Source organism: Prunus avium, chromosome 3, assembly GCF_965620075.1.
Source record: "Prunus avium chromosome 3, drPruAviu1.hap1.1, whole genome shotgun sequence".
NCBI lineage: Eukaryota > Viridiplantae > Streptophyta > Magnoliopsida > Rosales > Rosaceae > Prunus > Prunus avium.
This window is the reverse complement of record NC_142286.1, coordinates 10,659,264-10,673,478: the sequence shown is the minus strand read 5'-3', so window position 1 is coordinate 10,673,478 and position 14,215 is coordinate 10,659,264. Positions and strand designations below refer to the sequence as shown.

The window sequence follows — 14,215 nt, the reverse complement described above, 5'->3', positions numbered from 1 at the left end:
ATTTTGATACGACTGTATAGTGCTCTCAAAGAGAAACAACATATACACAAGACAACTGTAATGTCTCAGGTCTAAGGATTAATTTGCATTATCACAACTTAGAATTTTTTGTTTGACACCTGTGACTAAGACTTCCATACAAGAATTCTAGAGTTGATCGTGTTTAGTGGACTCCATCTTCTACAGAGCACCTACACATCTGTTTCAGTGTTTCTACACGAATGACTTGAGACTAGTCATCCTCCCAATTGAGCAGACATAGTGTGTACCAGTCTTTGCGGGTCACCATTGTCCAATTGGTGATCCTATGACTAGGAACATTTTAGGATACGATATTCATATGTATGGAAAGGTCTCGTGCACCTAACTTCTTTAGACCACTTTCCATTTATATATTAATCCCTGGACTTGTTACTTTGTGTACATTATGTATCTAAAGTAACGTTCTTGCCCCTTTGATTATTATATATTATTTACTTAGAATTATCCATTTTTATATTGGCTTCTAGGGCATATATCTAACAATCTCCCACTTGCACATAAAGCCAATCAGCCACACAATGTGTTTGACCTTGAGACGCTTATCAAGCCATAACTGATGTGTTCTAGGCTTTTGCGATCTTTGCTATATCAACTTTCTTTTGCAACTTAGAGACGATTGACGTCATGAGTATACAACCAACATTTTCTCCGAATTTTGGATGCCTTATGAGACTTGAGTTCCTCGGCTTGAGCTATTGCCCCATGAGAATTTCTCTTACTACAAGAGCATTAATCTTTCATGGTAGGAAATACTCCTATACATGATATTTTTCTTTTCATCCAAAAGGTGTTGACGTATCAACTTCTCTTGCATAGATATGTATTGCTTTTGGTCATGAACTATGTTACAACATCCAAGATTATCTAGAACAGCTTTCTAGAGTTTGTTTCCTATAATATAGGAATTAGGATCTGACCAGAGTCACTCAGGTGTACACTTCCACTCTGATGCTCTAATACTATTCTCTTCGCATATTTCGCCTTTCGTCTTATTTATGTTTTTCTAACATAAAAGACATACTTATTAGTTGTCCAGGTTCTGATCCTAGGGTGTCATCTTGTTGTCCTTAATATACTCTTCCATTAAGTGCAACTTGCTATAGTATCACAACCCCATACGATGAACTGCTTCCTTATTCCAAAATACTTGTGTGAGGACATACAACAGCAATTGGCTAAATATTATTGGGGTGACCAAAATGATAAAAAAACGAATTCATTAGTTAAGTTGGAATAAACTGTGCGCACCAAAGCGGGAAGGTGGTTTAGGTTTTCGAAACCTCTATGCTTTTAATTTGGCCCTCCTGGCTAAATAGTTATGGTGCTTGCATCACAACCCCCACTCTCTGGTTGCTAGGCTCCTTAAAGCTCCCTATTATAAACATTGTTCTATGTGGGATGCATCTGAGGGCTATTCCCCCTCATATGTATGGCGCAGTTTATACTCGACTCATATGGTTATTGAACGAGGAAGCTGGTGGCGTATTGGCACTGGAGATATGGTTCGAGTTTGGTAGGATCGCTGGCTCCCTCTGCTTGACTCTTTCCAGGTGTTTTCTCCCCCTGTGCATGCTCATGAAGAGGTGTCTGAGCCAATTAATTGACAATTGTACTATGCAATGGCGTGAGGAGTGTTTGGGGGAGTGGTTCTCTCCTGTGGAAGCTGACCTTGTTTGAAGCATCCCATTAAGCTGGCGGCGGCCTTCTGACTGTCTTATCTGGCACTTTGAGTGACATGGTACCTATTCTGTACGCAGTGGATATGAAGTTGCTCGTCGGCTTTTGGTTTTGTAGGACGATGCAAGCTCCTCAAGTGGTGAATGGTTTCAAGGAGTTCATACCCGTGTATGGAAGAAAATCTGGCAGATGAATGGGCCCCCCAAGGTTCAGATGCTAGTCTGGAGAGCTTTGTTGAATATTCTGCCCATGTAGCAAAATCTAGCATAGTAGTGTGTCCATAAGGCCTCTGGGGGTTGTGTTTTTTTGTGGTGAGTTGGAAACGGTTGGGCATGCTCTGGTTTGGTGTCCTCAGGCCCAACGATTTTGGCATCTTTTTCCTTTTCCTATCTCTGCCCAAGTTGAAGTGGAGAGTGACATCAAGGAGTGGTTCCAAGTTTTGGCTGCTAAAAGGTCTAGCTCCCAACTTGAATAGATCATGGTTGGTATCCGGTCATTATGGCATGCGAGAAACCTTCTTGTCTAGAATGGGCAACGTCGTAGCTCGGAGGAATCACTCAACAGTACTATGCTTACCCGCGTGACTTTTACGAACATAATGGTCTACCCAAACTTGCTGTTTCATGAGCGAAAGCCCATTGGCAACGCTCTCCGCTGGGAGCCATCAAAATCAACATTGATGGTGCTTTCCGAGCGACTGGGAGTTTGGGTGGTTTTGGCCTAGTGGCACGCAATCACAATGAAGGTTTTCTAGGATGCAAGATGGGTGGTTTTCGTGGTATGTCAAATCCTATGCATGCAGAGCTACTGGCGTTACGTGAGGGTCTGCATTTTGCGGCAAAATGGCAAGGGCTCCGCATTTGTCTTTAGAGTGATGCACAGGGGATGATCAACTCGGTTCTCCATCGCGGGGTGGATCGCTCTCCCCTTGGTTGCTTGATTGAAGACTGTAAAGAGCTTTTGCTTGCTGCAGGTCAGTGTTGAGCATGCTTTACGTGAGGCGAATAGTGTGGCTGACCGCCTAGCTCACTATGCTCTATCGTCCCCTGCACCTGATGTTGAAGCTGAATGGTTGGAATCTCCCCCTGTTTGGCTCTCTGAAACTCTTATTCAGGATTTTGCTTGAGTTGTGAATTGATGTATTATTGGCATGCGTGTTACCCTTTCCTACTCTGAAATTTTATCCCCTTGGGTTTTCCTCAGGAAGATTTTAACGAGGCCACTCTAAACATGTCCCGTTGTGTGTAAGCCATTTTCTACTTGAATACAATTCGATGGCTTTCTTTAAAAAACATAAAATTGAAATTGACCAAATTTGGTTTTTTTTTTTTTTTTTAATAAACGAATTAGAAACAATTTTTAGATAAAAATGGATAATGTTTAGGTTTTAAGTTCATAAATACAATAGCGACAAAATCTAAAAAGATTTAAATTACAAATAAGTTCACAGCTGTAATAATGATGAGACTAGCTTCAGATTTACGAAGCTATTTCAAATTTGACTTCGAAAAAGAGAAAAATAATATATTTTATTCGATTATTAATTACACCGCAATAATGGCCGCCGCGAAAATAAAAAAAAGACCGTTGGAAAGTTATATATACCCGATTTCCCAAAGCAACTAGGAAAGGGAAACTTGGATTTCGAAAAACCCCAACAGAGTCAAGAATACGCAGATCTTTCGTAAAGCCTAAAGGGTTTCTTTCAATTCCAACTCTCTTCTTCATATCATCATCATCAACGACTTGTTCGTTCATCAATCGATCTGCGATCTGCTTCCCCTGCTTCTTCTACAACCCACAAGTTCTGCTCTTGTTCTCCGTCGTCTCTTTTGTTTTTGTTAGCCCACAAGTTCTGCTCTTCTTCTACAACCCAGAATCTTTGTGTCTTCTGGAAAAGCTTTGTTCTTCACTTTTGAACAAAGTGTACAAAGGCAATGGCGGGTCTCAAGAGAAAAAGAGCAACCCATGATGAGATAATAGTTGTAGACGATTTTGCAGATCATGCAGACCATTACTTGACAGTTTCACTAAGTGGCTGCGAGTGGGTTCGAGGGCCGATGCTCGGCCAAGGCGGATTCGGGTCGGTTTATTTGGGTTTCGTGAAAAAACCCAGGTTGTGTTTGAAGGGTGTGCCGAGGATTGTGGCCGTGAAATCGACATTGGCCTCTCAGGTGTTAATGATGTAGTCAATTAACATGTGTTAATTATGTAGTCAATTAATGTTTGGCACCTACTATGTTTGGCACCTACAATATTTGGGGGGCTTGACTAGGTTGGTTGCCTAACTAGGTTGGTTGCCTAACTTGGTGGGCTTAGGAACTTGTATATATATGTGTTGATTGTAAGTAATGAAAGACATAAGAAAGAATTCTAAACCAGAAAATCTTTACACAAATCTCTACACTTTGTTTGGCATGGTATCAGAGCAATCGATTTTGGTTGCCTCTGCATAACCTTGTTCTTACCTTGTTCTTGCCTTGTTCTACCTTGTTCTTACCTTGTTCTTACCTTGTTCTACCTTGTTCTTACCTTATTCTTGCCTTACCTTGCCTCTACTTAATCTTGCCTTTACTTCTTTGCTCCTATATTGTTCCAACACAAAACTTGTGTTGAGTTCCCTTGGTTGTTTTATCCTTCCGCTGCATATACTTATCCCGACTTATCTCATGGGTGACGCCTCCGACTCCTCCAAGGCTAACTCCTCTACTCCACCAGTCCGCTCCTCTCACGACTACCCTTCTCAAATCACTCCAGATAAGTTGGATGGGTCCAACTACTCTGCATGGTCTCGTAGTGTTCGTTTGGCCATAACAAGTCGGCGTATGGCTGGTTTCATTAATGGTAAAAAATCTGCCCCTGCCATTGATGACCCCAGCTATGACACTTGGGATGAAGACAATTGTTTGGTGCAGTCATGGCTCCTCAACTCCATGACCAAGAATGTTCGTGCCTTATTTGATCACTGCCCAACAGCTTGTAAGGTGTGGGAAGCAGCTCAGAAAACCTATACTGTTACTCAGAATAGCTCTAAGTTGTACCAGCTCCGCCGTCAGTCAGTCACCACCTCTCAGAATGGTGAGCCTGTGAGTGTTTTCTATGAAAAATTGCATCTAATTTGGCAGGAAATCGACGTCCTTCGTCCTTGTAAGCACACCAATCCTGATGGTGTGGCGCTTCACCAACAAGCACTCGATGCCGATCGAGTGTACGATTTCTTGGGAGGACTCGATCCTCAATATGATTCAGTCCGTAGCCGGATCCTTGCTATGAACCCAATACCACCTGTCCTTGAAGCTTATGCACTTGTGATGGAGGAAGATAGTCGCCAATCCTCCATGATTGGAAGTAGCAGTGCCATGGCAGTCAAGCCCTATCGGGCACCCCACCGTGCATCCTCTGGGCTGCCCCCTCGTGGCCTTAAACCTGATGATGCAAAAGGAACTCGAAAATGTACCCATTGTGGTGGTGATCACCTTGTCGAAAAATGCTTTAAACTTCATGGTTATCCTGAGTGGTGGGATACACACAAGACCCGCAATATGACACCCAAAGCTGCTTGTGTCATGACTACCGATGCATCCCCGTCTCCTGCCTTGCTCTCTAACTCCAACCCCAACTCAGGTACGCATCCCACTACATGGATAATTGATACTGGTGCCACTGATCATATGACTTTTGACTCTAACCTTTTTTCTAAACTGTCTACTCAGTCCCGCCATCCTTACATTACTAGTGCCAATGGGGTCCCTTCTAATGTTGCTGGAGAAGGGACCATATCACTTTCCCCTTCTCTAGTTTTACCCCATACACTCTTAGTTCCGTCTATTAATTGCAATTTATTATCAGTTGGAAAATTACTTGATTCACATAATTGTTATGCCACCTTTTATCCTTCTCATTGTACATTTCAGGATCTTTTGACTCACGAGACGATTGGGCATGGTAAACGGAGAGGGGGGTTGTATTCTTTGACAGTCTCACCACCGCCACCACCACGTGCCGCTCATACTCATGTTCCAAACTCACATGCTCACCAACAGATTTGGCTCTGGCATCGTCGCTTAGGACATCCATCTTTTGCTTATCTTCGCCGGTTGTTTCCATCTTTATTTCGAGGTCTAGTTGATCAAAAATTTCAGTGTGAAACGTGTGTATTGGCCAAAAGCCATCGTGCCGTATTTCCCACAAGTGATAATAAAACAGAATTTCCTTTTGAGTTGGTTCACTCTGATGTTTGGGGTCCTGCTAAAATCTCTTCTAATGGCAAAAGATGGTTTGTTACATTTATAGATGACTGCACCCGCATGACATGGGTGTACTTGCTCGCCCATAAAAGTGATGTTACTACCACAATCCGGGAATTCCATGCTATGATCACCACTCAGTTCCAAGCATCCATCAAAGTGTTCCGGTCCGACAATGGTGGGGAGTATGTAAATGGTGCCTTAGCTCAATTCTTCAAGGACCAAGGCATCATCCATCAAACCTCCACACCCTTCACTCCACAACAAAATGGTGTCGCCGAACGGAAGAATCGCCAATTACTTGAAGTTGCCCGTGCCTACATGCTTGATAAATCAGTTCCTCACCACTTATGGGGTCATGCTCTTCTCTCTGCAGTCTATGTGATTAATCGAGTGCCTAGTAGTGTTCTGGATTTCCGAACTCCACTAGATACCTTGGCTCATCACATCTCTCTTCCTACCATCCTTAAGTTGCCTCCTCGTGTGTTCGGTTGTGTTGTTTATGCTCATGTTCCTTCTCATCAACGGAGTAAGCTGGATCCGTGTGCCCTCCGATGTGTGTTTGTTGGATATGGCTTGAATCAAAAAGGATACAAGTGTTACCATCCTCCTACTCAAAAGCTCTTTGTCACTATGGATGCCACTTTTCATGAAGATTTGGCCTACTTTGTGGTTTCCAAGACCCCTTCTCTTCAGGGGGAGAGGGGGAGTGAAGAGAAGGACTCATCATTTGAAGAGACGATCGAAAAATATACTGAAAAAAATGGAGAAGTGCCTGAGGCGACCAGTCACGAAGAATCCAGCGACCAGTCGCGTTTTCACAGAGTTGAAAATCCTGAAGATCTTGATCTTCTCAGTTCTGACCTCAGTGAAGACCTTGAGACTATGGAACCAGAAGGTGATCCAGATGCCCCAGATGATCAACTACAAAATACAACCCCTCTTGCCCTGCCACAGCATCATTCGTCTAGTGATGAAGAAGTACTTGAGGTAATCACTGAGCCACCTAATGTTGCACCATATATACTTCCACCTAGATCCACTAGGGGAAAACCTAAACCTCAATATTGCCCTGACCTTAATGCTAAATCTAAATACCCCATCAATAACCATGTGTCCACTCATAGATTGTCAAAGTCATATGCATCATTTGTCAATCAATTATCTACTGTATGTGTTCCAAGTAAGTGGCAGGATGCTGTGACAGATTCTAGATGGATTGAAGCAATGGCAATTGAAATGGAAGCTTTGAAAAAGAATTCTACATGGGAAATGGTTCCTTTACCACATGGGAAGCAACCAGTTGGATGTCGGTGGATATACACTGTTAAATACAAAGCTGATGGATCCATAGACCGATACAAAGCTCGATTAGTGGCCAAGGGATATACACAAACATATGGAATTGACTACCAGGAGACGTTTGCACCAGTTGCCAAAATCAATACTGTACGTGTTCTCATATCCTTGGCTGCAAATCTTGACTGGCCACTACTGCAATATGATGTAAAGAATGCATTTCTTCATGGGGACTTACAAGAAGAAGTATATATGGATCCACCACCAGGGATTCCTATGACATCCGGTCCTAATACCGTATGCAAGCTAAGAAAATCTCTGTATGGGCTAAAGCAATCACCCCGAGCCTGGTTTGGGAGATTTACTGATTCCATGAAGCGATTTGGGTACACTCCGAGTAGCTCAGATCACACATTATTCTTAAAGCATCGTGGTGGAAAGCTTACGGCCCTGATCATCTATGTAGATGATATGGTGGTTACCGGTAATGACAATGAAGAGATGCATAATCTACAGAAGCTCCTTGGAAGTGAATTTGAGATGAAGGAACTGGGTGAGTTACAATATTTTCTTGGCATTGAGGTTGCTAGATCTAAACATGGCATATTTCTATCCCAAAGAAAGTATGTGTTAGATTTGTTGACAGAAACAGGAATGCTGGATTGCAAGCCAGCTGACACACCTATTGAACAGAATCACAAATTGGGAATGTATCCAGATCAAGCTCCTACTGATAAAGAAAGGTATCAAAGGTTAGTTGGGCGATTGATTTATCTATCCCACACACGCCCTGACATAGCTTATGCTGTGAGTATGGTAAGCCAATTCATGCATCAACCAAGTGAAGCTCACATGAATGGAGTAATACGGATAATGCGATACTTGAAGACTGCCCCTGGAAAAGGATTGATGTTCTCCAAACATACACACATGGATCTTGAAGGATACACTGATGCTGATTGGGCAGGGTGTATCACGGATAGACGTTCAACTTCTGGATATTTTACATTTGTGGGTGGCAACTTAGTTACTTGGAGGAGTAAGAAACAAAAAGTTGTAGCAAGATCCAGTGCTGAAGCTGAGTTTAGAGGAATGGCTCAAGGAGTATGTGAATTGCTTTGGTTGCGGAGATTACTAAAGAATCTTGGCATTAAACAAGTGAATGCCACAAACCTATATTGTGACAATAAAGCTGCCATCGAGATAGCACATAATCCAGTACAACACGACCGTACTAAACATGTGGAAGTCGATCGACACTTCATCAAAGAAAAACTGGAAAAAAAGATGATTAAGTTTCCGTTCGTAAACTCAGAAAATCAACTGGCTGATATTCTGACAAAGGCAGTGTCAAGTAGAGTTTTCAATGAGTCTATTGACAAGTTGGGCATGCGTGACATCTTTGCACCAACTTGAGGGGGAGTGTTAATGATGTAGTCAATTAACATGTGTTAATTATGTAGTCAATTAATGTTTGGCACCTACTATGTTTGGCACCTACAATATTTGGGGGGCTTGACTAGGTTGGTTGCCTAACTAGGTTGGTTGCCTAACTTGGTGGGCTTAGGAACTTGTATATATATGTGTTGATTGTAAGTAATGAAAGACATAAGAAAGAATTCTAAACCAGAAAATCTTTACACAAATCTCTACACTTTGTTTGGCATCAGGCGCGTGATCTGATGGGGGAAGATATTCTTCTTTACATTTTTCGTCGCTGCCCTTTTGTTATCAACTGCTATGGAGAGGATGAGACGATTGGCGCTGATGGCCGTCATTTATTCAATGTGTTCTTGGAGTACGCGGATGGAGGAACAATGGCGGATTTGATTGAGAAATCAAGGGGTTTTGGGTTGCGTGAATTCCAAGTCAGAAAGTATACTGAGTCGATTTTGAAAGGGATTAAGTACATCCACGAAAGGGGTTTTGTGCATTGTGATCTAAAGCCTGAGAATATTCTGCTTGTGTCTGATACCGCTGGTTCCTCTGGTGGTGCTCGTTTTGTGCCGAAAATTGGAGACTTGGGGCTCACAAAGAAGGCAAATCAGAAGGGGGAGAAGCCTTCCTTTGGAGGCACACCAATGTATTTGTCTCCAGAAGCCGTGGTTTATGGAATTCAACAGCAGCCTTCTGATATTTGGGCGTTAGGTTGTGTTGTGCTGCAAATGTTAACTGGGAGGCATCCATGGGATTTCACACCTGGCGCAGTATTTGACGTTCGGGACCTGTTAACTGCCCTGCTTGCTTCCAGAATTCCTGCCATTCCTGGTTGGTTATCAAAAGAGGCTAAAGATTTCTTGCAATGTTGCTTTATGTGGAACACTTCAGAGAGGTTTACTGCTGCTATGCTCTTGAACCACCCATTTGTGACTAAACTGGATAATGGGGTTGGAGAGGTTAAACCAATTAAGCAAGTGTCTTCTGCAGTGGCTTCCTCTGTTCCGGATTGTCCTAGCTTCATACCCCTTGGAAGTTGGAAGTCTGAAGATGCAGAGGAAATGGCTGAAGAAAATGTTGATTTTTCTGAGCAGGAGATTCTTCCTCTGAAGCTCATGTCAAGGCATGTGGTTCCAAGCCCGAAACCATCAACTTTTGCTATAATGGGTGCAGCTTAGCTTAGCTTTATTGTTTACATATGAAACTCAATTGTATTTTATGAAAGCCTTTTTCATGAACTGGTGTAAATTGTAATACATTATTCTATTGATTTTTTGTATCTAATATAGAGCAAATAATACAAACATGCCACTTTGATCTCTCTCTCTCTCTCTCTCTCTCTGAAAGTTGAAGTTAGGCTACATTTCTGCAGGTAATTCTCTCACTTCCATGTCCTCTTTCACTGTTTTGTACTGTTAGGCTTTAATCTCTGTATCTTCTTCGCAATTGTTGTTTTAGTTCTCCATTTTGATAATTTGGTACACTGGAATTCTCATTTTTTGTTGGGTCTTATATCTGTTCATATGAAAGAAATATAGCATACCTTTGTTTTTTTAGACTAGGGCATGAATGAAATATATCTGTTCCTTCCACAGATCCAGAGAACAGCTGTTTGAACGGATGTGAAAAAAGAGTGACTTCCAACATTTTAACTGTTTGAAGTTTTCTATTATTGCTTAAGTTGCTGTCATAAGACTATGGCATGGCATTCGTCCAAACAATGAGAAAATTGAAACGGGAAACAAAAAACATCTAAACAATTGTGTCCACTCAGACAAAATAAAAAATAAAAAATTGTGTCTACATAAAATATACCTTTGTTTTTTTAGACTAGGGCATGAATGAAATATATCTGTTCCTTCCACAGAGCCAGAGAACAGCTGTTTGAACCGATGTGAAAAAAGAGTGACTTCCAACATTTTAAATGTTTGAAGTTTTCTATTATTGCTTAAGTTGCTGTCATAAGACTATGGCATGGCATTCGTCCAAACAATGAGAAAATTGAAACGGGAAACAAAAAACATCTAAACAATTGTGTCCACTCAGACAAAATAAAAAATAAAAAATTGTGTCTACATAAAATATAACTTTGAGTTCATTCATTTGTTGTGGTGGAAATTCCTGTAATGGAATGGATTGTAGTTATGGATAAAGGCCAGAACTATGTATAACTTTTTTTCTCAAATCCCCTGCTCTTAACAATTAGGTTGCGCTCAATTGCAGGGTGAGGTTTCATGCATCACATCATCTACAATTTAGGCTCATCGCCTTGATTATGTTGCAAATGGAGCTGCTGCAACCACATGATTTAAACATTTTTGTGCTATGTTTATGTAGAAGTAGTTTGCAGGCATAATTTATTGTTCCATGATCTGTTTCTTATTTGTATACTAGTTCTTTTATTCTAGACTCACTGCTACAGGGGACTAATTCTAGGGCATTGTTCAAAAGGGTGTAGAGATACTGAGAAATTGGGAAAAAGTGAATTGGTTGAATGGTAATGTGAATGGTCCTCTGCATAATTTGTTTGCACTGTTATCAGTAGGATGCAGGAATCTCTCTACTAGACACACACTTGCACACAGACATATGTTGATGCTTCCGATAGTGTATTAAGACTCCATATTCATTAGTTTATGATGAGAACCAGAGTTGTTGCAGAGAGATAGAATTGCACCACGGAATATTTGTTGGTGTGAGTTGATTAGGACTTGGAATACAAATACTATATTTAGGAAAAAAAAAAAAGAAGTTATCCGTTCCAAACCATTCATCAATGACCTTGTTGTTGTGTGCAATCCAATAACCGGTGAGTTTATACACCTTCCTGAAGTTTTTAAGCTTTGAGTATCTCTAGTGAAGAGTTGTTTCATAAATACGCATCAACTTGAAATTCTTTTTTATATGGATAATCATGTGTGCTTGGATGCTGTCTGGAACAAATATGAATTTATGTAGGATACATGTTCTTTTTCATGTTAATGATATTTATGCAGTAGTGAAGCAATTGATAGTGCTTTGCTATTGTGGTTTCAGAACTAAGTATGCAGAGTTTCAGGCTGGATGGTCATTGTTGATATCTATCATTCAAGTCGCAATTAGGGAAAGGGTAATTCATTGGGAGGGATTACTTCTCTGCATCTTCCGATGCAGAAACACTTTAGTTGACACTTCAATTCTCATCCTAAGCTTTCTTGCTTGGTAGAACTGTATATATGATGGGGACATTTTATTAAAATCTCTCATGTATAATGATGGTGGCAAATTTCAGATATTTTAGTTGACTAATGATGCATATTGTTTGAGACTGTCTGAATGCACAGGCAGTAACTTGTTAATGCATTAAAAAGGATTGAATAGAAGTTACTGTTTTATTGGTGCCTAAAGTAACAAGAAATAATCTGTTCTGAATTCAAATGTTAAAACTGTTTCTTTTGTTTTGCCTTTTGAATTTTAGTTTGATGTTTTACATCGCTAAATCCTTACAAATTAAATTCTTTGATGGAAAGTTTGACCAACTGCTTCTAGTTTACTAGGCTTATATAAATTCCAGACATATGCAAATGAATCGGGCGTTAGGTTTCTCTCTCTCTCTGTGTGTCTCTCTCTCTCTGTGTCTATGCAAGTTGAAGAAAGGCTGCATTTGTGCAGGTAATTCTCTCACTTCCAAGTTCTCTTTCACTATGCTATACTGTTAGACTTTATCTCTGTATCTATCTTCGTAATTGTTGCTTTAGCTTTTGGGTTTGGTAAACTGAAATTCTATTTTTTTTTCTTTGGGGGTCATATATTATATCGCTGTTTGTATCAAAGAAATATGCATTTAAAAAAAATCATGTGCTTCTTTCAGATGTTTTTGCTGATTCCTGTGTTTGATATGCTGGTTTCAAATAATGCCTGCAGCTGAAACTGAGATATGTGGTCTGCTTTTTGATCTTTAAACAAATTGCACGTCTTGGTTTATTTATATCAACTTCTTTTGATTTCCATGTTAAAATGCAATTTTTCATGTTTTGTACAATTGGGTTTCTATATCATTTGTGACATGTACAAATTGTGGGTCATGATCATTTATGGAACCTCTTTTTATTTTTCAGTTTTAAACTAATAAAAAAACAATGAGAATGAAAATACCAGATGAGGAATAATAACATTTTGAGTAACAGTGAACAAGGTGAGTTGAGAAATGGAATTGGTAACAGGCTTTTTGAAGTTTGTTTTGATCTGGCATAGTATGTTTCTGAGAGTAGGGAATTCGATCAAACCGACAACATCTTAAATTTAGATTTTCACATGGTTTTTGTGGTCAAGACTCAAGAGAAGCACAGTTATGAATTTATTGTGAGGTTGCCTTTCAAGGATCACCCTGTGTCTTTGCTTGTGTTTCTGAGGATGTAACTGTGGAATTGATGGCTGATTCCTGTCATGTTCGATTTTTAACGAACAAGTCGTCATTTTGTAACTGTAATCTTGAATACTTTACGGATCCTCCCCTTAACCTGAATGAAATGCAAATATGTAATTTGCAGAAAAAAAGTTTTTTTCCTATACTGAAACGGGAAGGTTTCATACATCACATCCCCTACAATTTAGGCTCATCCCCTTGATTATGTGGTCAATGGAGCTGCTGCAACCACATGATTTTGAAAATTTTTGTTCTATGTTTTTTTTTTTGGTAGAAGTAGTTTGCAGGCATAATTTGTTGTTCCATGATCTGTTTCTTATTTGTATACTAGTTCTTTTATCATATTTTCACTGCTACAGGGGACTAATTCTAGGCCTTTGTCCAAAAGGGTGTTGAGATAAAGAGAAGATTGAGAGAAGAGTGAATTGGTTGAATTGTACTTCGAACGGTCTACATAATTTTTTTTGCACTGTTGTCTGTCTGGATTCAGGAATCTCTCTATTAGACACACACTTGCACAAAGACAAAGTTGATGCTTCTGATCGTGTATTAGGCTTCATATTCATTAGTTTATAATGAGAACAAGAATCGGTTCAGAGAGATAGAACTGCAATATTTCTTGATTGGACTTTATTAGGACTCGGAGTACAAATAAAGAGTCAACTACTATACTTAGGAACAGAAAAAAATTGACGGTAGGCCTTCAATTGTCGATTTTTAAACAATCGGAGTTCTTAATTTACCGAAACAATTGTTAAGCGGCTAAATTGACAATATGCAAATAATTCATGGGGCAAAATCGCAGAAACCCAAAAGAAAATGCTTTTGTATAGATAGATAAAAACTTTTAAAGCTGCAATTGGAAAAGATATCGTTTGGACTTATTATTAGGCTCAAATTGCAAGTCCATTGGGCTAAAAGAAAAGGTCACCGTCTTCTTCTCTTTTCCCGCCCAGCACGAACCTCAAATTATAAATCAGGCGTTAGGTTTCTCTCTCTCTCTCTCTCTCTCTCTCTCTCTCTCTCTCCGCTGGATGCCGGATTGTGAGTTTATGATGTCCTAGTGTAAAAGTGTCGAAATGTTTTTAAGAAGAAAATAACACTAAAA

At 40.1% G+C, this 14,215-nt stretch overlaps 1 protein-coding gene across 1 annotated transcript; it reads left to right on the top strand.

Annotated features, from left to right (window-relative positions):
• Positions 1-3,342: 3,342 nt before the first annotated feature.
• On the top strand, positions 3,343-10,005 carry LOC148295594 (mitogen-activated protein kinase kinase kinase 20-like). The gene is made up of 2 exons (XM_088251207.1): positions 3,343-3,893; positions 8,936-10,005. Exons 1-2 carry the CDS (start codon positions 3,657-3,659, stop codon positions 9,878-9,880), a joined length of 1,182 nt encoding a protein of 393 aa, XP_088107333.1. The 5' UTR covers positions 3,343-3,656; the 3' UTR covers positions 9,881-10,005.
• Positions 10,006-14,215: the final 4,210 nt, after the last annotated feature.